Raw genomic sequence first — 26224 nt, 5'->3', positions numbered from 1 at the left:
GACTCGACCTCGGGTCAAAGTAGAGCAGAATCTTCTGTCAACTTAAAAATTTCTCACTAGGTGTACATTTTTTCGTATACTTTTGAACGCCGGAAAGATCATTTTTTTTACGAGGATTTAATAGCCAAATATGTTGTAACTTGATTACTGCCTATCTGTCTTTGAAAAATTAGTCGCGTATTTATTAATTATTTATCTATTTAATATTTCATCAATTTCCTGAACGAAGTCTCGTATTTTCTTTCGTGAAATTTTGAGAAACGTTTTTACTGCTATCGTCGAGGCTTTAGTTTACGTAATTTACATTCAAAACACAAATCAAGTGCGTTTCAGTTTTAAAATAGCGAAATTTTTAATTATTCCCATCTCATCGCCACATTTTTGTTTTTTTTCTTCGAATTTTGAGTTCACGTATACGAATAGTAATACGTGATAAAAATTTTCATAGAGTATTTTTACTATTTTCAGTCAGCAATAATCATCATATCATCAGGTCTCTTACCAACTACCTGCAAATTAATTTCCTTCGCTAAAAAATTCTCAAATTACCGTTCTTATCATTTTCCAGTCTGATGAGACGGAATTTTCTTCTTTTTCACATCGACTAAATTACCCAATAAAATGAAATTCAAGCGTTAGAACTAATTCAAGCCCTTTTACAAGTTTGTCAACATAAGTAGCCCAAAATCTCGAATATGGTTAATTAAACCAGATTTCATAAAACACGGTAATTAAATATATAATCTCGAGCTCAACGTCTCCGAAGATTATACGGTTAGACTTGTAGCGCTAGTTCCAACTTTCCCGGGAATTAAGTGATCGATCGTCAACGCGGTGCGGCCAAAACTTTCCACCAACGTCGTCGTCGCGACGCAGAGGTGAAAAAATTGGAGCAAGTATAACCATCGACGAGGATCGAGAAGGGCTCTCGGATTCGGATCAAGTTATCGTTTCTCTAATCACGGTGTACCGGATTCGTTCATGTGTACAAACAACCCTCGAGCCAAGGACCATTCGCAATTAAACGCAGCGAAGAGCTGCCGGGTTTGAGGGCACGCTTTTGATGGTTAACCAATAAATTCCCGATCAGATATGTCCTTCGCGTATGCGTCGCCAATGTTCTGGACAATTCGATCCGAACGCATCGCATTGCCGTGTGAATTATTGTCAATCGAGAAAAGTGTTCGAAGGATGTAAGTTTACTTTATCGAAGGTTCCTAACGCTTTCTGTAACAATTTTGGGTCATTTGATTTATATCCCTTTGAAATTTTGACATTTGCTGACAAACCGAAAAATTATTCGTCAAATCGGATACGAATATTTATAGGAATGCGTCCAGAGATTGTCTACCGATGGTTAATTTTGCTTTTGAAAAAAAGTCAAATTTTTCATTCAAGGGTTAGTGAAATTACTCACGTGAAAATATGGTCGTATCCAGTTCACGTAGAAGTTGTTAAAAAAGTTGACGTGGATTTGAAATTTCGTTACGATTTTAAACAATACCCAATTCTTAGACCGATATTTAGATGTATTTTATCGTGTCATTTAACATGTGAATACGATTTAATACGTAACATATCGTACAACAAATCATAAGGTATAGATTATAAGATAAAACATAGGTTTCGGTATTTATTTCATCTTATAATATATATTTCACGATTTATCATACGATTTGTTAGGTATTAAATCGTATTTAATTATTTACGTTATGTGATTTATAACAAAATAATTTTCAGCAGGATATAGTGTAAATCAAATTTATTAATGGGTCTTCACGACACTGCTCTGAAATACGATGTTTCAAATTCAGTACAAAATCACGAAAAAAAAAAAATAATCCAGTAAACGATTGATATTTTATGAACGAATTTTTTTTCAATTGTTGGATCGACGTTCTCACACAAATCCAAGTCTTATTTTCACTTCAAAATATACCATCTTTTTTACAGTAGGTCGCATTTTTGTGCAATGGATATAACTACACATCAGAAGCTCCATGTATTAGGGAAAAAAAAAAAAAACACGACCAGAAGTTTCAGCAAAATCTAAAACTGAATCGCAGATAATTCGACTTAATTGTCTTTGGTCTCACCTCTGAAACCGTCGGTTTGTGATATTTTTTTACATCGAGAATCTTTCCGACCGAGTTCTACATTTGATACAATATCTCCGGAGCTTCGTATTCGTCGCAGTCGGTATTTGGAGCTCGATACAGCCGCAGATGCAATTGCGCAGAGCATAATCGCGGATTCTGAAGTGTGCTTTAACGGAGTCTCGAGGTTCGTGTACCGAGTTATCTTAATTGGCAGGCGTCCGGCGTCCGGCCGACTCTAATCTTGGAGTCGTTCGATATCCTCGTCAAAGTAATTGAAGCGGATTATCTGGTCCGACAACCTCCTTCTCGATTATAATTGGATCGTCTCACCGACTGCAGCTGATGCGATATCCGCAGGTGTGAGAAAACGTGCAGCCCTCGTCCAGCCGACGTCTCTAAGCCGCCGTGTCACCGACGGAAGATCGTTTCTTTTTGTGTTTTGGCTCCTAATGCGACGGAAACGAGCTTCGAATACTCCGAAGGCCATTGATTACGATTCACGACGTCACAGCTGGCCGACGAAGAATTTTATACTTTATTACGAGCACGCATTTGACTGCACAATTTATCAGAATTTTTGAAAATTATTTCAATCGATTTTCTCAGATACGAATTTCATTCAAAAGCCGCTTACTTGGGCCTGGTTCGAAAATTTGTGCTTTGTTCAAGATTCATTCAACGTATGAAGTTACGACTGGAACTATTTTTTATCTGCTCTTCATTTAGCTCTGATTCATATAAGAAAGTTTTGCAACGAGCTCGAAAAAATCTTTACTTCAAAATGGATTGATTCAGAGAGTAAAATTGTGAGTGAAAAAACGCGAGACTAGAAACAATAAACTTTCGGATTCGATCAATCATATCTCAGATTTTTGAAAAATCGTACAGCAACGCAATATCTCAAAAGTTGTTAATAGTCAAGGTTAGTAAGTTTTCTTCTTTTTTTTTTTTTTTGTTTTTTTCTTTTGTCATATCAAAGAATTCGTTCGATTAAGATTATTAAACATGACTTCCTTCATTTTCAAACTTTCAATAAATCTTTCAAATTCTCCTATACTGGATTCATTTTTCGAATGACTCGACGGCCAGTTTTCCAAATTAATGAAATTCGATCGTGGAGAATTTGGACGAATTCGATTCAAATTACCTATTCGAAGCAGAGGTTTCAAAATAGGTTCCAGATTCGCGAATCCAGAATGTCTCGACGCTCGTCAAAACACTAATAAAAATGCATATCGGTTTATGCCGCATGACGAAACTCTCGAAGTTCACATCCGGTATCCCAAGTATATTCCGTCACGAGGAGTTTACCACTCCGAAGGCCGGCGATACCTTATTTTGCCGGTGAGTTAAGCTCCCGAGAAACTTGAACCAAGTTCAGATTCACCCTTGCTTGCGAAATATCCCTAAAGCTAAACCGCCACTTCTGTTGGCTCCGATATACCCTCGAAACTCTCCTCAGTTTCCCGAGTTCGCCGAGTCGTCCAGAGGGTGCTGAAATTCCCGCGACACGAATGTCGGCTTCGCAAGCTAGGCAGGGAACCGGCTGTCAACTCGTTACCAAAACAGAAAATACAATCCCTGTACACCCGTGTACGTACATCTATGCGTTTCTACATAGAGATACAAGTAAGCGAGCAAGCGGATGATCCGGCTTACAACTGCTAACGGCTCGAGTCACTCGAACCAGATCCTGTGGGAACAGTCAAAGCTTCCCTGGAACGGATATTACCGGTAGCTTCAAAAGTTTATACATCTTTCTTCAAACTGTGTCGTCACCGTCGTTCTACGATGGTTAGTGATTGGTGGAAATTTACGTGTCCCATGGAAAGTCAATAATGAATGTCGAGTTCCGAATTCGAAGTATAACGTGAAGTGGAAATGAAAGAAATTGAATTTTTGAGCTTCCTTCGCCGTAGATTAGAAAAAAACCTCAATTATTGTCGGTTGGAAGTAAAGCAAAATTGAACAAGTTTTTGAAACACTTAGAATTCAATTAAGGCTTGTGCAAATTTTTCTTACAACATCTGCTTTCGAATATTTTAACCAGCGAACGATGAAAGAAGTGCGAAATTCCGCAGCTTTCAGATAAGAAAAATACCGGATCGAATTGAAAGGTGTTAGGTGAATAATGAGATAAATTCATAAAAAATATAATCTGTGATGACAAAAGATCAAACTTTCTAAAAAAAAAAGATTAGCGGACAAATCGTAATCTCAGTAAAAAGTCAAGACGTTTGAATGTGTCGATTTCTTGATGAAATTTTATGAAAATAAATTGCAGTAAAAAATTTGCAAACGTGGGATTCAGGCTTCGATTTGCGCAAATATAACGCAGAAATTTCCACTCTTCAACGATGAAGAAAAAAGATTGGAATAAAAAATAATCTCGTTGATATTCCCTTGATGCGTTGAATTTTAATTACCGAGTGATTAGATTTGGTTTTACATTGTGTAACAAAGGGAAGCATTGTACGAAATGATACTAAAAAAGTTAGCCGTATTCACGAACAGAAGAGAAAATAAAAATAATGATAAATTTTTCAGATTATTCTACGGATTGAGTTGGAACTGATTATAAAATGTCCCGCTATTTTAATCGAACAGATGCCGCATACCCTGCAATTTTAATTAAGTCAGACATCATATTGCGTCCTGGATTAATTGCTAATTAAAAATTTATCGCGATTCAGTCAGGATCGTCAGAGAAATTGCTGGAGGTGACGATGAATCTGGTCACATAATGGCACGGAAACTATCTCACATTTATTATTATAATTATTATTCTCTTCGGTGTTCGTTATTGGATTTTGGAATTTCCAATTTCAGTGCAATTATCGTCAACTATGCAAAATACGTACAAATATTTGCACTTGTAGTTTTCTTTCTCACGATTTTTGCACGTCACATCGTTAAGAATATATCGGTACAGAAGAAACAGTGACAAAGAACGAAAGAAAAGAAATTGATCATGAAATCAAGAATCTCGAAGTATAATTGAAGTTAATCGAATTGGATTTTGTAAAGAGAGAAGAGACGATTATTTCTCGATACAGTATAACAAGTAATGAAAATCCAAGTCTTCTGAATTACTCTCAAGTCTGCGCCTCGAAGTATTCGCAAAAAAAAAAAAAAAGAAAAGAACGATACGTGTTGTCAAAAAAGCACATATAAATTAATTCTGTTCAATTCTCCAACCAACAGATGTGCATTTATACAGATATCTGGTACAAGGTATTTCACTTATTGACTGATGGTAAGGTTAATAATTAAACTGGTGAGTCGTTAGGTAGTTGAAGTGACGTTGCAGCGAATCAATTAAGTCGAAGCCATTACGCAGTCATACAGTGCATTAAGTATGCAGCTTTTTTTCGCTGCAATTTAATTGAGGCTGTTCCGAGAGTAGTTGGCATTCGTGGATGCGACAAATTTACTCCGGGATAATTGGAAGGAATCAAGTGTTTACTATTCGAAATCAGAATACATTAGTTATCGGTTTGCTTCACGTTGACTGCAACAGTTTGTGATATCGTCGTCAGACGATATGCAATATTCGTGCAGATATTCATAGGTCAAGTAATTCGTTTGGCTCGTCAACTCCGAAGTGCTTGTTGTAAAATACCCTCAAGGTATACGAATGTAAGACAATTTAAAACAGCCCTCAAATTACCTAGAATAATCGGACAGAATAGTAAAAAATACTAGAATTCCTGATTAAAGTTGGAAAAAAAAAAACTCATTCTCATTTCGTGCCAAGAAGAACAGTATTCTTCGGTTATGGTAAAAAATTAAAATAGTCGAGGACTGTATAGTAACCAATAGTAGAAATTTCTCTCTCGTTGTGTATTTCTGCAAGACAAAGAGTGCGAGGAGTGAACGACGTCTTGAGTGTTGGAAATTTTCGAGGGCAGGTGAAGAGTACATGTGCCTGCTCTTCTCTTCTTCTCTTCTCTTCTTCTCTACGTATGTAGCGAGAGGTTCACTTGAAACGATCTTCTCGACAATTGCAGCTCGTCTAGTTTATATGCGTGGCCAACCTTGTAAAAATCCGGCCATTCTTAACACGAGAGAGAGGTTATGATCGACTGTCACTTGTCGGCCGGTCGATTCTAGGGAATTTCTTTTTATCGGCGAAGTTTTGCTTCAGGCTGCGAAAATAGATGTCAGCCAATGAAAATTAGGCAATTTGAATCGCGCGCGCTACGAGCAGGTCCTTTCAAGAGAGCCTCTCGACATAAATCCTAACGTCTATCTAAGTATGTTCGCTTGTAACTCCAGAACCGCTCAACCGATTTTGATTCTTCTTTTTTCTGTGTACAGCTTCAACGTCTGGCCAGAACTTAGAAGACATTTCGTTACAACCGGATCAATACTTTTGAAGATATAACGATATTTGTAAGCGAAATCGGAACGTGATCGCACAATTGTGAGAACGCTGATTAAACTCTTACAGATAGAGGAAAGTTGTGTGGAAAGGTTTTAAAGCTCTCGATGAGCTCTGCAAAAAAAGTCTATGAGAGCATGCTGCTATGTTTGATAGTTTTGCCACAAAAAGCATTTGAAAAGATTAGCGAGTGGAGTCACGAGGAGCTAGTTTACAGTCAATGAATAATATATCATCAACGCGACCCCGTGTTGTAGGTATGTCGGGTATATAGAACGAAGACAATGTTAACTCACCCTGCATTGTCAAGCCATCGGCTTTCACCGCGACGCTATGAAGACATTGAGCGTTTGTCACGCAAACCAATCGCAGGTTGCGTTCGTGGTGAAAGGAGAATTTCCATCTAGAACATGTCAGGGTTGGAACCTCTCGCTGCACTCGGCGGGCAGAAATATTCTTTTTTTTTTTTTTCTTTTTATCTCTTTCAGAATCTTATTTATGCGTTTTTTTACTATTTCTATGTATCCAAGGCTTGGTTTCAGACACTTAATAGTTGCAAGTGGTTTTCTAATAGGTGCAAGAAATTGGTAATGTACCGGATTTTTACAGTGCATTGACTCAGGATTTAAACGAATCTCCTAAAATTATGTTAAAATCTTATGACTCATCTTTCAGTTGATTGAATGCGAGATATTGAATAAAAGCAGGCTGTTGCATTGCTTGGAAAAATGGAAATTTGTTTGAGGAGAATCCAGCTTTGGAATCGTTAGAATATGAATCGTAAGTCATTCGTGATATTTGATGGGGAAAGACACAAGTGTTTGGAAATGTAGAGAAAATTTCAGCAAAGTCGGGTACGACGAACATTTTTTTCAGGTTTAATCATACTTAGCGGCCCAAAAGGTGGCATATTTTCATCAACTGGAAGTAAACAGAAATGGTAAAATGTCATTCGAATAACTGTGATCATGTATTTTTGTTTTTTTTGATTAGCCCACTTTGCCACGGTCTCCCTTAATTAAACATGTCGAAAGATTTATTCCAAATCCAAAAATTCCGAACACATTATTTCCCAATAGCAGGTAAAATAGAAACGGAGTCTTGAAAAGCAATACCTCAAACGGTGATTTAAAGACGCTATGAAAAACTTTATTTGTTCTAATTACTAAAAACTATTGCAATGAGTATTGTTAAAACAACCGTTTGGATATTGCTGAAATCGCAATAAAATATGGTACAAGATAACGATTCAATGTAATCAGAAATGCCAATACTCTATTTCTTTTGGCCAAAGCAACAGTGAATCTGTTTGTTCAGAAAACTGAATTTTCTTAATGATCGAAACACAGCGTTAACATCAATTTACTGTTCCAAGTTATGATGAAATATAAAACGAGCTACCGTAATAAAAAATAACACTAACACATACCTACCAGGTTTTCTGGTTCCAGCTACGAAACTCATTTTCATTTTGTATCTGTAATTACATCTGTTATTCTGATTTGATGATAACTGAAAATAGTCAGCACTCCGCCGTTACATTACCTTCGATGTTCCAGATGGAACAATTGTATATCGAAGTGCTTTATACCGTCGCGAACACAGTCGGTGCCAGCACGGGACAATACGCCCACTACAAGGAGGATCTCTACAGATATGCCCAGGAAGCCTTCGGCGTTCCTCAGGACCAGCACCGGCGTTGCCTCAATATCGCATCGGAAGAAAAGGTCAGCCTTCAAATTCCTTACAAAGCAGGCGCACGTCTCAATCTCTCACGTTTCATCATCTTCCATTAGGTTAGAAACGTGGATTTTTTCCGTCGACATAAGTTTCATGTTTTTAGGGATTTTCGGAGTCTAGGTCCACTGTTTCGTGGTTTCCGGGAGAAAATACAACGAAGAATAGAATTATTGCTCAAAAATATACATTGAAAACCACAGTTTCTCGCATCGAAACCATGAGAAGAAAACGAAGGTGCAAAAACAATTAATCATCAATTTTTCCCGTTCCGCCTCTGGGCTAAGTTGTCACACTCCCCAACTTTTTTTCGAAAATTCGAAAAACTCTATTGAAACTTGCGTTGGAGCGACTAAAAATTTTCTCTAGGTGTGCCAGGGATGCATCTACAGTTCCCCAAATCTGAATCGAATAAAATTTTACTCGAGATAATTCTGACAATCAGACGGTAAAAAGTGTGATAACTGGGACTTGTATCTCCTACATTGAAAATGTGTGAAAAAAGAATTTAGTTCTTAATTGCCAGGCTCAAAAATTCGTATGGATAAAAACCTTGGATTTCAAGCGTGCATGTTAATCGATTGGGATCGTAAACGAGAACTTTTTCACTGAACGATTGAACCCCATTTTTGGACAATTCATCACTAATTCGAAACATGCTGTAACGTTTCAGAATACGTCTACTATAATTTCACTTGTAACCGCTAAATTCACACAATTTGATCAATTCATTGGAAGTTTACAATTAATTAATTATCATTGTAACAACCATCCGACAACGGAGGTGATTCTTTACCCTAATATGTACAAGTAAAACCAACCGGAAGTGTAGGTTCACTATTACCAATCATCTCGTAACTATCAGACAACGGAAGCTTATCCATTATCTTTATAATTTTCCACACACTCTCCTTTTCTAAAAACACTTGAAATTATGCTAGCTCCCAAACACCCGACACCCTCGCTCTTACAGTATTATAAATTCCTTGTTATCCCGTTAATCTGTTGCATAAACGAATATTAATTTTCCATGGCATAAAAATTGCCTGTCTTGTCACGTCGATTCGTTGCCTGCGCTCATTTACCTAACCCAAGAACCATTCACAGCCCATGGTACAGTCCAAACGTCCTGAAAAGGATCTTGTAGCTCTACGCTTCTGTATTTCCGCTTCGTTCTCAATTATCGTTGCGGAGAGCAATTGGCTCCCGACGGGTAATATTTTTTTAATAAAATGCGACCGGCCGCGGTGTCGCAACGCGCAAGCAAACTTTGCGAGTAATGTTTGTCCGAGGTTTCATCGTAACGGTGAAACTGCGTTTCCAACAAGTTGTCTGTTTGAAAGAAAATTTGCCAAGCATCCACCGCAACTTCTCTAAGAAACTTTCCCCCTAGCATCGAGAGCCTCGAATGCTTTTATACTTGGACTGTATTTTCTTTTACCTTTTTCTTGTTCCTTGCAGCCACCCATCGTCGTCCTAAGTGTCGTCGTTATCGAAGCGGATGGACTCGAGGCGAAAGACGCTAATGGTAAGTCAATTTTTTTTTTTCCGTAGCAAATCCCCTTGACGGCACTTCCCATAAGGTATTCAGTGAGCTGTCGGGATTATTTACTACTGGTGTGGTGAGACCGAAAAGTTTCAATAACGATAACCGGCAAGCTCGTAAATGTTGGGGAAATATTTTCATCCTCTGGCTTTGTCATTTATTTGCCAACTTTTTTACCGATGATTTTTGCGTCCGGTAATATTTCTTTCATGGGTTTCATGGAGGGGAAAGAAGCTGTGGAGATAACTAAAGATAGTCTCTGTAGCGTATCATTTTTCTGAAATATGGCCGGTTCAGACAAAGCTTCAAAAATTTATCTCGCTTTGGGTTCTTATTCGGAATAAAGCGTGTCTGAATTTTTTTATTTCACAGCTGTTTCTTGTAACTTTTTTTGAAAAACTGTAGCGTTAAAATAGATTGGGATAAACACTGTACACAACCATTATTTCAAGCTTATAGCATATTTAATTCCCGAATTCGAGTCTGTGAACAAGTTTTTTCGTAACTCTACTCAATCTACGAAATGAGTACAGCTGTCAGGGAATTTTGCTCTCACTTGCGATTATTTTTGACCAATCTATCTAAGGTTGCAGAGCTTTTTGAAGAGGCTGATGGGTCGAAATTTAATATTTTTTGTTGATTCTGTGAAAAAAATCGTTGATATACATCCATTATATGAATTAAGTTGTAGTGTTTTAAAGTTACGAAGATCTCTTCAAAAATGCTTACTAGCAATAAGGAAGAAAATACATGAAAATACTTGATTTTGAGTCGGTTGAAAATGTTTCGAAATCTAGTGGATTCGTTCGACTTCACTCTACGATGGCTTATTTTATTTGAAAGAGTATTTTCTACAAATACGCTGGAATTTTTGTTTTTACTACGTCGGCATCGTTACATATTTAAATATTAACGATATTGAATCGACCACTGGAAGAAAAAAATATAGGTATGTTAGTATGTCATTCTCGGAAATAGTTTCATAAATAAGATGAACAATCTTGGATGGAATTCGAACGAATTTATTAGAATTGAGAAAATTTTAAATCGATTTAAGATAAAGCATCAATTTCAGAGCTTCTGTTCGTAATTTCGGTATTTCTTATTTCTACATTTCCGAAGAGATATTCGTAGTTAAAAAACACAGGAATTCGATGAATATTCAATTTACAAAGTTAAATACTCCGATAAAGTTTTGGTCAACCAACCTGGTCAAATGAAAATCAAAGTACTCGCAGCACGGCAGGAAATAAAATGTATATTCAAACGTGACTGCTGAATTTATCGTCAACGTTGCATAATGACGTTGTCACAATTACGACGGTGTAATAAACGTCTCGCTTCACAGGGTCGCGTACGCTACGTAATAAACAAAGATCGCTGCAGGCAGTAATGAGGTAACGTAGTTGGACCCTTACGATAATCTGGTTACTTCGAAGGTAACGAGCGTTTGTCTGACACAACGTTAAACGTCAGGGGTTGTAGAACCCCCTCGATGCGCTCGTGTTATACCTCCACATTCTACCGATGCGGGCCAATTAGAGTCATACTTCAGCGCTAGTTCCTTGAGTCTCGGCTTCGTATCTCGGGAACAGGCGAGCTTTTCAAGCTCGAGGTGAAAGCGCGATTGTCTGACAATAAGCATATCTCGAATTTAGGTGAACCGGAATGAACGTCTGACGAGAAGAAGATCACTCAGGAATTTAATGTACGTGTGATTTCGAAATTACAAGGGTTTCAAAAGATTTCAAAAGATTACAGTGATGTCAGGAAATTCAAGAGATTTCGAAGGATTGCAAAAAATTTTAAAAGACTCGAAGAGATTTCAGACGATTTCAAAAGGTTGCAACAGACTTTAGACGATGTCAAGTATTTCGAAGATTTGAAGAATTTGGTAGGACTTTAAAGGATTTTAGGAATATCAAAAGATTCCAAAAAGTTACAGGGACTTCGGAAATTTCAAAAGATTTCAGAAGATTTCAAGAGATTTCGGACGATTTGAAAAGATTACGTGAAACTTTAGATGACTTCAATAAGTAATAAGTAATAAGTATCAATAAAGAATAGATTTCTCAGCAATCATTTGTTTGATTTTATGGTGTGCAAGAGTAAAATATTAACTTTCTCAAGATACGCTCTTCGATGTTATTAATTTTGCTGTGAATCACACTGAAATTTGAAAAAAAAAAAAAAAAAATGTACGGTGTTGGTTTATTCAAAATGGCAAAACCCAAATATATGCAAGACTTTGGAAAAATCTCAATCGACTGAACAAAGTGGCACCGATTTTTTGTTCATTCGTTTTTATGCATTTAGAAACTGCATCGATTCATTTTTTCTCGATGGTCTTTTTCAGGTGGATACATATTTAGGTAACCGTTTTCTCGTAATCGAACATATTCGTTTTATTCACTTTTTTACCGAATTACGAAAGCTGTCATCCGGTCATTGACATTTTTTCTCCGAGGCAAAGAATGATTTCAAAAATTCAGTAGAAAGTGAACAATCTTTTTATACGCAAAAATAGCTAGAATATAATCTGTCAAATTGAAAGCTGTGAAATTGACAAAAAATTCTAACTTTTGTTTATCTTCCACCGGTTTTCATGGTCAAATACTTAACGGGGTTACAGCGTTACAATATTAGCACAAATATTTGTAATTCACTTGCAGTGGATGCGGAATAATAAAAACGAAAACAAGGGATTGAATCTCATATCTTTAAGATCGCTAAAAATCATTTAGTCATTTGAAAGGAAAAGAATTCGCCTTTTGTCTTAGCCTCTTCGATCAGACGGAGACACTCGCTCGTGTTGGATGAAAAATTCACCCGTAACTCAGACTCCGATATTGGGTTTCTCTGAAATCCACTTACGAGTTATGCCGCGTCGTGTCTCAATGAAATATTCCCAAACTGCTTCAGTTGATTTTTATCCAAGTTGAGCTTCGGTGTTTGAAGCTATGCGACGTCCAAAAAACCCAGCAGCTCTATTAAAAATCATAATACTAACCATTTAACCACTTACAAGGGTTTTAAATGGTCTTGCAGCGGGGTTCCAGATTTTTGTAACATGTCTATGACATAAAAATTTTCTTGCTGTGATTCAGGGAATTTTTTGAAATGGAATTTGAAAGTTGACGAACTTGAACATCCCAGTAAACTTTGAGCAAACGATAAATCGATTAAGCAATGATGAACATTACGAATTGTTGGGTGGCTTCATGTTTCCAGTAAAAGAAAAGAAAAAACGATATTTTTCGTAGGTGCTAAATTATATCAACATAACGATTATTAAAACCAGCGTAAGAGAATGATTTGACAATCATGGGACTTGATGGGAATAAAAATGGAGGACGAGTTTTAGTCAGCTTTGAAATATTTCAGATACTGTATTGTTTATTCTCTCTAACATTTCCAGATGGTCTCTGAATATTTAAAGCCAAATCTCTCTATTCGGAAAAATTATTCATTCAAATAATAGCTCAGTCGCTTTCTTCTTATTGTATTAGAAGTTACGAAAAAATACATCCGCATACAAACCGCGACAAAAATTTCTGCGTCGATTAGATGGAAAATTTTCAATTCGTCATAACGAAGAAAACTTGATAAACGGAGTCAAAAAATTGTCGGACTTTTTGCCATTCATCACTGAGGTTTTTACGATTTTCCGACAATTTATACCGAAGAGAACTGACTTTATCGGGTGGATGATTAAAATGCGGTAAATACCGTGTAAAAAGATTTGCCTTTTTTCCAAACTTCCCGTCTCTTCGTCGTCGTTCTTCTGTCCGTCTGAAATTTTTTATTTTCTCTTTTTCGTTGAAACTTTACTCCAGCAGTTACGCACAGACGGTTTTTGATTCAACCGTTTCCGCTCGAGCCTAACGCGGGTTTAACGAGCTATATATATGCGTATAAAAACTCACACAACGGGTAAAACGTAAATAATGTTTCGCCTAACCTTTTTCGGTGACTCTTAAACCCGATATTACGGAACCCCAATAAGCATGGGTATGGGGCCAATTCAAAGAGCATTACAGACACGCGGAGGATCAATTTCTGTCGGGCAGTAAATATTTCGAATAGCTTTCAGGAGCGAGAGCCTATCGTTGCCCGATTGTTAGTAAGCCGAGTCATATTGATCCCCCTTCGATAAATGACACCCTTGCAACACAATTTGCCCTCGGTATATGAAGCGGCAATAACAAGAACAGCAACAAAAACAGCAAAAAAAAAAAATACACGTCGATTGCTGCCATGTACAATATCAACGGAATGAGTTGAGAAGGAAAATAAATAATGGGTGAATTTTGCAGGAGTTTATATCTTGACAGTCAATTATTTAATTTGATTGGAGTTTGGTTTGTTCGAAAATATTTGGATCGAGGTTTGTTGATGGATTTTTATCATTGGAATTAATTTGTATAAAGCATTTTTATTAACAATAACGTCAACTCCCCCGCTCTGTGACATATTTTTCAGTGGTAACGATATTTAAAACCCGGGTCAACCAATTTTCTTTAAATTTGTGGACAGTATTTTTAGATAGTTTATCCTTTCTGCCACCATCCCGATTTTCTCAAATTGTTATAGTTTTTGGGACGTTTGACAAAGAAGTTGAACATTTTTTACATGAAATTGGATTTCAACTTCAAATCGTCACCAATTTGTTTAAGGTTTAGAAAAAAAGTCGGAACACGGAAACGGGGATAAATTAGCCAAAAATGATGTCTCCGAATTTCACGTAAATTGGTCAAACAGTTTTTAAGATATCGGAGATGAAGCGAAATTGTGGACGTTATTGAGAGTAACGATGCTTCCAGTTGAAAAAAAAAAAAATCATCAGAATGAATCTCGATCTGCATAATTCTGAATAAAATAAGCCACAATAAAATTAAATAATTGGTCATCGAGATGCAAATTCCAAAAATTCACACACTTTTCAACAGTCTCCTCGTACACGCCCCCTTAATCTGCAAAAATGAATTCGATTTGACTTTGCACCTTTAATTCACAAATTAACAATCTTCGATCCAGTTCTCATTCAGATTAGTCAATTCAGAATCGCATTGATTTGTTGTTGGTAGGTTGAAGCCGGTCAAAATAATGAATCCCGCGGAAGGGAATCTGCGTTTTATTTCTCCCAGATGACGAGAATCGTTGAATCGTTTTCGAATCCCGAAATTTCCCTGTGATACATTATTTTCACTCTATCACGTCATATCAGATTACTTGAGGTCAAATCCGCAATAATTATCACAGAGAACGGTAGGAATTTCTACTTTCAACTCGTTTCATATTATTTACCTCGTTACGTTAATGATGAGAGTGATAATGATTACATAAAACGTGCCTCTGTTCTTTGGGTTTTTGAATCCGAGTTTAGTTTACCGTTTCAGGCTTTCATCGTGTGCGGTTTGTATGCCAATATCGCTGTTTCCGGCAAGCGTCCTTCGTCGTTTAGACGGGTTGACTTTACGAGCCGCAAACCGCTGCCGTTATACGCTATTATAATAGATTGGTAATCGCGCTATATCATATGTGCGGTGAAATTGAATATTCCGGCGTACCTAAACTGTTTGTCTCGATGGAATATTTACCTACTTATGTGAAAAATCGATCCCATTTTTTTACGTCGAGTTCACGCGATGTAGCTGATTACGTTTTGACCGTCATTTTGATCGTCTTTCGTCCTAAACGATTTGCGCCATACGTTTTCAGCATTGACGATCGTTATCGGCAAGTCCAAAAAATTTACCACCGCTGTGAAACAGCGTCCTTTCAACGTGAATTTAATTCATCCACCCCATAACACGCGAATAACGTGACGACGATCCCGTTACATGTTTTTCCCTCAAAAATAGATTTCAAAACGAATAATCTAAATATAGACAGGCTTCTAGATCACCGAAATTTTTCCACGTCCCCGAATCTACCTACTGCGCATGCGCAAAGGCGGGAAGTATGAAATGTGCGCTGCGCTGGTAGAATGCGCAGACGTACTTTACTGGCGCGCACGCGCAGTATCTAGATTTCGGAACGTGGAAGATTCGTATGACCCAGGATCGTTGTTAAAAGGTATTTTTAAACGATGAAACCGTGATTGTTCAAGGTTTCAGCGACCCCTACTGCATGCTGGGTATTCAGCCGGGTAATGGCGGAGCACCGCTCAGTCCTCAACCAAATTTGAGCGCTCATTCACCGCACACACCGCCGGCGTCACCAAGGCAAGCGACTCGGGCCTTATCTGACGGCGGTGACAACGACAATTCTCATCACGAGAAGCTGAGGAAGCATCACAGGTACACGATGCGTATATTGCTAGATTGAATTTACCATGGATGAATGAATGTTACACGTGCCCCGTATCTTCGGAGCATCGACAATACTCGAACCGTTGTTATAAAGACAGCCATTTTAACAAACTTTTCTAGCACACGTAAGAAATGAGGTTTTCTTCCAGACGAGGTCAGGGAACCGTTGAGTCGTGATTTTTTTTATCGCCATTTTAATAATATCAGCTTTTTGTGTGAATTTTGATTTTTATAGATCCATTTTGGATTTTGGTTACAATATTGAATATATGAGAGCTCTGTTAATCTGACTGATCGTTTAACAGCAGTTGTTTCTGAAGGACCAGTTTCGCTTTGTAATATTTCTCACGCTTTTGATTGTAAGATCGGTTTTTATAACTTTTTTTTTTTTTGTAACGATTTCCTGGCTTTAACGGCTAATTTTTTTGCCATGTAATCATGATGTAACCTCAAGTGAAGTGATATGGTAATCGGGGGCGAGGTACGAGTAATGAAAATCAGATAATGAATAAGCAGAATCAATTAGCTCGATTAGGACATTAAATATTGATGCAAAGTGATGCGCAGATAACGAACATCGGAAAACAGAGAATTAGGGTCTAAATTATAAATATATAATTTTGAGAAACGGCTAAACAAAGATATAATTGAATGTCTATAATTGGAATATGAATAGAATGTAAAATCTTGCTCGATACTTGGCTGGAAAATTTAATCAACCTTCAGGTTTCAACTTTGCATGATGATTATTCCTTAAGGGAAATGATGAGAAAAGCAATCTTTGAAATTGACGCGCTTTCCGGAAATTCTGCTCCATAGTCTTTAATTTCCGATCATTCTATACAAATTGTTAAATCATGTAAATAACGCAATGAGTTTGATATTGAATATTTATTGAAAAATTTTCCGTCAACAGACATGTTTAATATTACTTGTAACGATGATTAAGATCGGACATTGTTTATGCATTGAAAAATAATCATCGATTCATTATTAACAATATTTAGTAGGAAGTTTGCAACCGTACGATCATTACGGAGAATAAATTTAAGAGTTATTTCTGGCAATTCGTATGAAAAAACGATTGTTAAAATAATTATGATAAATAAAAAGGACCAGCGTTGATATTTTCATATCGACCGTTCAACCATGCCAGTTTTCAATCAGTTTCAGACTATCTTTCAAGCGTAAGGAACACGGAAGTCGTCGTGAGCATCGAGACTCACTCGGCGGAGCTGTTCCAGCAAAGTACATTCGTGCCACATCGGTGAAACCGCACACGCTGAGTCCACGATGGGAAGAAAAATTTCGCTTGTGAGTTGACAATCGTTTTTACCGATAGATTGGTTCGCTGTTTTACCGATCCCACGACCGGTCATTCTCCTTGTAACAAAATAAAAAAAAAAAGGGGGAGGATGGCAAAAAGAGAAAATCAATTTATATCTCGATTCAATCTCCAATTGCTGGGCTTTGATCATGTAAAAAATATCGCGGAACGGATTTCCGGATCTTTCAGGATTTCAGAGTTTGCGATGGATTTCATTCAATTTCGTGAGGGATTTTACGATTTTTACTTCGATGTCGGTAATCCCGTGGAAAGACTTTGTCCAATGGAGAACGAATTGATACAAGATTTCGTCAAATTTGACCGACTTTCGTCTGGATTTCGGAGAATCAAAACAAGTTACACGATGATTTTGAAACCTTGTCGCAAGAGCGTATACCAAAAATGTTAAAACTGACAATTTTATAAATTTCAATTGAAAATCAGCCGACTTCGAAACAAATCGATAAGTTTCGCTGTAAACCAGCTGCTGTTATCCTGATGGGTATCAATTTACATGAAAATAGAGCTGCGAACGAATCGATGGTGTGTTTATTCGGTAAATAAGTCAGTGGTGTGAAAATTCCTGATATATTGTGACAAAAGTTTCCCTCTTCCACTCGTTTAAAATAATTCTGCAAATTTTCTTCAAATATTTCTATGAAATTTTTATAGAATTTTGTAAATTGGACCTTCTTGGAATTCTTATATCTTCGTGGAAAATTCCAATGGGCGTATAAAATACATGCAATCAAGAATATCAGGAGGAAGAAGAATTTGTTTCAACAAATTTCACCGACTTGACCTTTCTACACGAATAAGAGAACACGAGACAAGCTTATTTGGAATTTTTTGTTCATCTCGTCTGTGCAATGAAATTATTATTAGCGAAATTTCACCATGGATTTATATGGATTTCGATGGATCTAATTAGGGACAGGAAAAACTGTCGAACTGTAACAAATTATTTCTATAACACTTTCCTTTCTTGTGAATAATATCAACTCAACTTTTAATCCACCTCATTTTTATGCCACAATTTCAGCGACATAGATGACATAAACACGGATATTTTGCATTTGGATATATGGTGAGTGTAAATATTCCTCTGGAATATCATATATTTTTACTTGTGTATTTGGATCGCTCCTACACGTAAACGATCGGTAGAATGTAATATAGACTCTATTCCAAGCGCACGGTTTGATGATACATTCGAATATACTCCCCCTCCTCCCGATTCCAACCCCACGTATATCCGCCATGATTGAACTGGATTCCGGAATTCCGTGCACGCGCTTCATGCTCCCCTACCATTTTCTCTTGACGACGGGAGCCCCATTTTTCAAATAATCACGGCCGGACATCCGCTCGGTGGACACGGCATTCATGATCAATGAACCGAAACGCATGGGAAGATAACTTGACCGAGCTTTAAATGAACCGCCGACAATTAGGTATCCTGCATTTAGTTCTCTAAGGTGTAAATCTCAGCAGTGGTTAAAGTTGCTGCCTATACTTCATCCAGTATCAAAGCACGCGAACTTTAAGCACGTCAATTCTCATTCCGTGAACGTTAAAGATAAGTCCCAAGTGCAAGACGTTTGAATGAAATTTACTTCGGCTATCTCTTGATAGAGATTTACGTACCTACCACGATTATGTGTTTTGGGAAAAACGGATTCACAGAACTCACAATCAGATACGTTTATTGTTCTAAGAATTAGGGTGAGAATTATTCTGACTTCATTCGAAACCGTCAGAAGTAACTTTAATTCATTTCATCTTTTCGTGAAAGAACTTCGTATACTCAATAATTGTAACCACTTGAAGTTATTAAGTCATTTGAATTGAAGTTAAGTCAGACAAATTATTTTGAGTACATCAAGTCACTCCAAGTTTTGTTGTCTTGAAGTGGGATGACGTTTTCATCGTGGATCAGTCGTCAACCTTTTACGAAAGCCGTGTTATACTCACGTTCCGACTTGATGAAAAAACAGATATGCCGTCAGTTTTCTCAAAAATTTCACGAAAGAAGAAGCATGCGTAGATCGCACATTACCATTCACAGTTTTGAAAGAAAACGAATCTTCTAAATGTAAGCTTTAACGTCAAGTCGCGATATTTTAAGTACCATATAAAAAATTCTAGCAGATTCATTTTGCATTTTCAACTTCTTCAAAGCCTAACGTGATGATTTTGTTTGAAACCTCTCGAGCCTAGAAATATTCTGGGATGAACTGATGTACTTCTGGTCTTGAAGAGTTAAGCCATAGCCGTTTTTACGTATTTTCAAACCACACCGATGTACCTCTTAGCTTTGCGTATTCGTACCTGTGAATGGCTTTTAAAATGCCAGTAGTTTTGTGTTTCTGACAGACATGGTTACAGGGACCACGATGACGAATCCTCGGTGTTTGACGCCGTGAGCAAACTAAATGAGGTTCGTGGAGTCAAGGGCCTTGGAAGGTTCTTCAAGCAGATCGCTCAGAGCGCGAGATCCGGCAGTCAGGATGACTTTCTCGGATGCGTCAATGTGCCACTCCAGGTAAGCCTCGCCCCCTTCAGCTGAACCTTGATAAGCAATTACCGAGGGATATAAATTTGTCAATTCAATACAAGAATGGCGATTAATCAAATCAATCGAATCGCCAGTCACCACTTCCGTTCTTATCACGTTCTTGTATGAGTCATTTTTTTCCGGCGAAATGTTTTCCAGATCAAGGATAAGCGGCTCAATCTTCATTCGAGTCTTTCATTACCCCTTTTCCAACTAATCACGAATATTTTGTGAAATTTGAGAAACGTAACCGATAAAAATTCTACAACCTTCCATGACTTCCTGCTCTCTTATAGACAGCACTTGTGGACGTAAAAGTAGAATGACATAGAGGATGAGGGAAGAGGCGAGGGGGTAAAATAAAGGGAGATTGGTGTCGCGGTTCGAAAAATGCCCTCATCTCGGCACCTCGTTACCCCTAAAGACTTTACGCTTTTCGCTTAGCACCGATGCGCTGTGCTCAGCATCGCCTCATACGACCCCTGAAACACCGCAGATATGCTCCATCCTCGTCTCCTGGGTCCTTTATTGTTTATCCTTCCAAGTTGATTTGCATAAACGATTTACGGATCGCCTGGCAACCGGGCCACTGTATCATTATACCCTATTTGCTGGGAGGAGCTAAGCGAAGCGAAAGTTTCGTGTCTCAAGCGCGAATATCTTACTCCGGAAGATCCATTCCATAAGCAAAACTTTCAGGATATTCCAAGCACGGGACTTGACTGCTGGTATAAGCTCGAGGCGAGGACACAGCGCAGCAACATCCAGGGAAGGATCAGACTCAAGCTTTGGTTGTCGACTCGCGAGGACAGAGGCACCTCCGAAGAGGACAATTGGGGGGAGTTGAGGCAGCAGGAAAGGCTCTACACTATCTTTCTTAATCACGAGATGAGCAAACAAGGGGTGAGTATTCAGGACAGGATGTGAATGACTGTGGATCCAAAATTTCAAATCGAGTAACGAACGATACCCAAGACAAGTAATCTGTAGTAGTTGAAACGGTACCATAAGAAAATTACTCTCGATCCAAAGTGTTCCAAGGTCAATCAATAATTCTATCCGAAATTCACCTATCAGGAAATTTTCTCGCACACGCTTCCGACATTTTGCCGATACGGTGCATGCTTGCATACTATTGCTACACTGACACCACTCGAAATTTCATACAATGATGAAGACAGTGCAAGGTTCATTGGCATGCTGTGAGAATGAGTGAAACATGAAATTGCTAGAGTTGCGATTTCTTGTTAGAACGAGTTCACGGGCGAGCTGCCTCAGACGGCCCTGACGATCCTGCATCAGCATGCAGTTCAAGGGGATGTCACGGAACTTCAGCAAGCCTTGATTAGGTGGATGGCCACTTCGAGGCAGCCGGGCGTGGACCCAAGAACTCTGCATCGTTTGTTACAGGCAAGTTTTGAAGATGGTTCAAGTTCGTAGTTAGTTCCTGTTCACCGCGCAGACGTCAAACCTGGCGAAGCTCTTCGTTTAACACTGCGTAACCGAATACCTCGAATATACATATAGAGTGTTCTGAAATACCGAATCACAAGTTTCCTCGCCACTCTTCCGCCAACCGTGTTAATCGTACCTTCGAACATTGCCGGCAGTTTTCAGACCGGAAATATTTTCACCGGGGAAGACCAACCGTCCATTACTAGCATACTTAGGTTCTATTTCCAGTCCACGCTTAGATCACGCACATAGAACTGGACTAAGACGCTACAGACAACATTATGTCTATCTCGTTGAGTAGGATCTGGACTCCCTGTGGCCGACAGACACGCTTTCCAGAGACGAGGAGCAGTGCTTGACCGACTCCTTTAACGTCTTTCTCGAAATGGCGCTGAACCAGGTTCGCCAGCATCGCGTGCTCTTCCCACCTCTTCACAGACCGGCAATTGGAAGGCTGGACTACCTACTGAGGTGAGATAAATTCGATATCGAGTGCACAGGAGCCTGACGTGACAATTTCAATCTGTCCGAAGGTGTCTTGGTCTGCTCTCAAATATGAAGGCCTTCTGGAAGTGCTGTCCGTTCAACAAGGAAATCCGAGGCGAAATCATCACCGCGCTCAGGAAAGGGACACACGACTGGTGAGTTTGGCTATCGATGCAGGACTGCAATTACAAAACTACGGATGCGTACGCGAATACTTGAGAAGTCTGTATCAGTTCTTTGCCCAATCTTTTCATCCGTCACGTTCGTACGTGTATGTCCATACAGGTACGAGGAGACAATGAACCAAACGATGTACTATGACCGTGAGCCTGACCAGGACGCGGATAAAGTGCTGCAAGATTTTACCAACTTGGTAACGACGTTGTTAGTCGACCTCCAGCAGGGGTTGCACTACTACAATAGTCTCTTCGAAAAGTAAGTCGAATCGAGAGCTTATTATTATTCATAATTTTACGCTGTCCCGCTCACGTTTGTTTCCCACAATGGCGTCCTTGCCAGAAGCAGATGGCAAAGGCCGTCGGGTCATAAGTCTTACCATTCATGAATGACAAAAGAAAGAGTTTCTCTCAAGAGTGGTAACTACTCGCAATGCGAGAAGGTAGAAATCCTGCCTCGGAAGTAATTGGAGAACTCTAGCGTACTTTATTTCGCCATTGTAATTGTTCCTCATCGAGACTTTGCCGGAGAAGTTAAACCTCGGAACTCCAACACTTGCATGCAGGACGGGTAATTAATTGTCAACTGCGTAAATCTCAAATGCCTCGCCCAATTGTAACGTCTAGACAAACGTACCTAGCCAGTCTCATGACTGTGAATCGTCTAAACAACCCAGGCCGTAAAAAAATCGCAAAAACTTTAGTTTCAGCTTCAAGAATTCACAATAACTAAAAGTACAAATGCTTGTATCGAGTACAGTGCGAGTTGTGGTATGCAAAATGTTATGAAGACATTTGTTCAATCTTTAACTCGAATTGCATTTTTTCTTTCAGTACCAACGGAGTTCCTTACTTCTCTGCCGTTTACAAGCAGCTGGAGAAATTGGTAAGTATATTACATATTCAGGGGAAGAAGAAAAATTGTAACAAAACACTGAATTATTGCTATCAGTCACGGCATTCGTTCGTGATGTTAGCTAACTGACATGTATTATAATCACAATCTTTGGGGTCGACTAGAGCGAAGTGTATCTTACCATAGAGTAAGTATTAAACTTACGACACATGGATGAATACTTACACTCCGATAACCGAGTTTTGCATTTACATTTTTTCAGGGGGAGTTGAGGGGCGAGTTGAATTAGATACTAAGAAAGCTCGCTTCGCCCTAGTTTCCCCCTCATCGCTAAGTTCAGTGTCTCGTTGCTCGATGTGCTATGTTTGGCTTTACATGCTTTTGATCATTTGTGACGTCAGCCAGCTTATTCGCAACAATAAACTCCAGGCTTATGCGTATTGAGCAATAAAATTGCAGAGTTTCAGAAAAATCCGTGAATAAGAATGAAAATTGAAGTACCAATGAACATACATCGTTTTTCGGGACATTTCTGTGGCGCTTATTCACGTTGATCAGGAGATTTGAATTTCACTCTTCGATTCTATACATTTCAAGATTGCGTTACTTATATCTATATTCCATAAGTCAGATCGTATTTGAAAATTTGGCGAATGGTATGATTATAATTTTATCAATCAACACGATTAAAAGATCGTTGTCAGCTGGTAATATCGAGGTACCCAACTGTAAACGAGATGTTTGTCCATAGCTGGCGGAACACGTGGCGACACACATGGAGCACACATCAGAGGTACTTTATATCAGACACCAATGTTAGTATCTCACCCCTCTATTTCTCTCTCTCTCTCTCTCTCTTTCGCCCTCTCACTCTCTCTATCTCTCTCTCTCTCTTTCTCTCTACGCCCTCAGAACTATATTCTTAATTCGGTATACGAGCATTGACTTCTGCTATAAACTATACCTGTATAATATACCTTATACTATGTACCCACTGTAAACACATCGCACACTGATTCGAGCATCGTTATCGTTGTAACCTCTTTGATAAATTTTCAAATGCATGCGACTTTCAGGACAAACGTTCGTGTAACTCGTGTCTAATTACAATCTGATCGCTCTAGAATGATTAATGCCAATGATTCTCAATGACTATAGGATAAACAATTTAGGTTACGACATGAACGCATAGCCCGCTATACAGAGTTTGGCTTATGATTTACGTGATAGAACTTCGCAGACGTAAGAAAAAAAAAAAAAAAAAACGACAAGTCTTATTCACACTATCGCACCTCCCCCATTGCTATACTGCCTAATGCCGCATGTCAGGCACAACGTACACGTACAGAATTTATTGCTCGATTTTATGCCATGCGAAAGCTCTATGCTGCTTGCTTTTTGTACTGTATTCATAATTCGATTAGTAGTATGTGAATGTATGGTGTTTTACGTTCTTTCAAAGTTGTGCTCCCTGGTGTACAGAAAAAAAAAAAAAAAACTAATAGATGTTTGATATGATTTACTTCACCCAGGTTTTTTCAGATGACGTTGAGTGTGACACTTGTCACTCATATCGGGTAATGTATAATGTTTCCGGATGCGTAGATATAATTGCAAATTTGTCGACCTTTCTTACAAGTATCAGTTTAAATTTGATTCCCCATTACTTACGCTATTTTACGGTTGATATGTAATTTCAATGATAAAACATTATATATTATGTTTTAAATATTCATATACAATCGTAATAATATTTCCGGAATAATATTCACGCACTGTGCATGTAATTTTATTTGTCAGATCCATTTTGTGAAAAATGAAAAAGTGTTAATGAGGTAGAAGCGGAGTCATTTGCCATTTCGCAATAAAAATTTTCTCTTCTATTCCATCATTTTTAAACCTAGCCTGGTCGCTGTGTACTTTTAATCCTTACCTTGTTACACGGTTTTCGGTATACGTTGACTGTTACATGGGGTCTTGTGCTTCTTGCCCTTATTTTGGCTACTTTACGTACCGCGAAAATTCTGAAAAAAATTCATGCATGTTCTACGAGGTGTCTGGTTGAAGATTAAACAGTTTGTTCACTCAATTATTTATTTGGGAGAAAGCCGGGTGCCTTCTAGTTTACAAAATATACACACCGAGAAAAATTGCCTTTGTTATACCATATTGTACAGTTATAGTATTTATACAACTATTAAAAAAAAAAAGAAAAGGCGACGACGGAATTAATGTCATTTCATGTCCATTATTTGGACATAGTGATTGGGCCAAATTAAGCGGATGAATTTTAAATCCTTAAACAAAGCCACGTATCTGTGGTTTTTTCACAATTATTCTTCAAATTTCTTTTACACTTTTCGATCAGCGACATTAAACGATCGTTCGGTTGAAAGTAGATCAGTAATAGCGGTTCGATGAGACATAGAACTAGAGTGTATAATTTATAATTCCCGTGTGAACATTGACCTCAGAATTACGATTCGAAGCTGAATATTTTCTGCCGTGCGCTATGCAAGCTTATCTATAATAGCTATGGGTATTTTTCTGTCAGATAACATCAGCTTGTGGAAATTGCACGCGCAACGTAATGTGCGCCAGTCGACCATTACTTATTTCCACAGAGATCGGTGCTGATAGAGAGCACGAAATAACTATTCTAACTCTGTTAAGGGACAAGTGTAATGAATCGTTTTCAACGAAGGGGGAAAACGTAGATTCCGTCGCGTAGTAATTATTTTTCAGGGCGAAAATTTTTTTTTTCTCCGACTTTAATCTTGATTTAGTTCGGTAATTATCATTGAAACGTGTAACTGATTCCATTGTTTAGTGAGACGACACAGTTGCTCTAATTTATAAATCAAGCTACGTTCATTACCGATATAGTAAATCGAATTTCAACATTTCAAACGTTATTGTACTTTGGTTTAATCGGTTTTTCCTCCCTTGAGTAAATGTTATGTGTAGCAGTTCTGGAAACGGAATAAATAAGCTTTGAAGCAAAGTTTAGTCTCACAATTTGAAAATTGCATATTATTTTATGCGCAAATCTTTCTTCGTCATTCCGGTTGGAAGGAATAAAGAGTAAAGAAATTCTCAAAGACGATTAGGAAATTATTTTTCTTAATTACATGAAATTTTTGATAAAGTTTTAATTTCGGCATTTGTCCGACTGAACATACATATAAGCACGAGATCCGATGCCGCCATCAGCCTCTTTCCATTTGTCTACATTTCATTGTCGGCAAATGTTTGTTGGAAGAAGTTGAACCGTCTTCTTCCGCTAC

General features: G+C 38.2%; 1 protein-coding gene across 4 annotated transcripts in view; it reads left to right on the top strand.

Moving 5' to 3' along the window:
* The window catches only part of LOC107222215 (BAI1-associated protein 3), a 110898-nt gene that overhangs the window by 76567 nt on the left and 8107 nt on the right, over positions 1-26224 (top strand). For 3 of the 4 annotated variants that reach the window (XM_015661485.2, XM_046740139.1, XM_046740140.1), the window contains exons 5-17: positions 8043-8210; positions 9682-9748; positions 15879-16068; positions 17248-17394; positions 18450-18494; positions 19796-19952; positions 20664-20867; positions 21216-21374; positions 21721-21890; positions 21953-22060; positions 22191-22340; positions 22916-22967; positions 23689-23730. In XM_015661485.2, the coding sequence (XP_015516971.1) occupies positions 8043-8210; positions 9682-9748; positions 15879-16068; positions 17248-17394; positions 18450-18494; positions 19796-19952; positions 20664-20867; positions 21216-21374; positions 21721-21890; positions 21953-22060; positions 22191-22340; positions 22916-22967; positions 23689-23730 (1659 nt within the window). The remainder of the gene's footprint in view (positions 1-8042; positions 8211-9681; positions 9749-15878; positions 16069-17247; positions 17395-18449; positions 18495-19795; positions 19953-20663; positions 20868-21215; positions 21375-21720; positions 21891-21952; positions 22061-22190; positions 22341-22915; positions 22968-23688; positions 23731-26224) is intronic. The other variant, XM_046740142.1, reaches the window with a different exon arrangement.

The sequence above is a fragment of the Neodiprion lecontei genome, chromosome 5 (assembly GCF_021901455.1).
Source record: "Neodiprion lecontei isolate iyNeoLeco1 chromosome 5, iyNeoLeco1.1, whole genome shotgun sequence".
Classification (NCBI taxonomy): domain Eukaryota; kingdom Metazoa; phylum Arthropoda; class Insecta; order Hymenoptera; family Diprionidae; genus Neodiprion; species Neodiprion lecontei.
The sequence above is the reverse complement of the archived record's forward strand: the minus strand, read 5'-3'. Positions and strand labels throughout refer to the sequence as shown.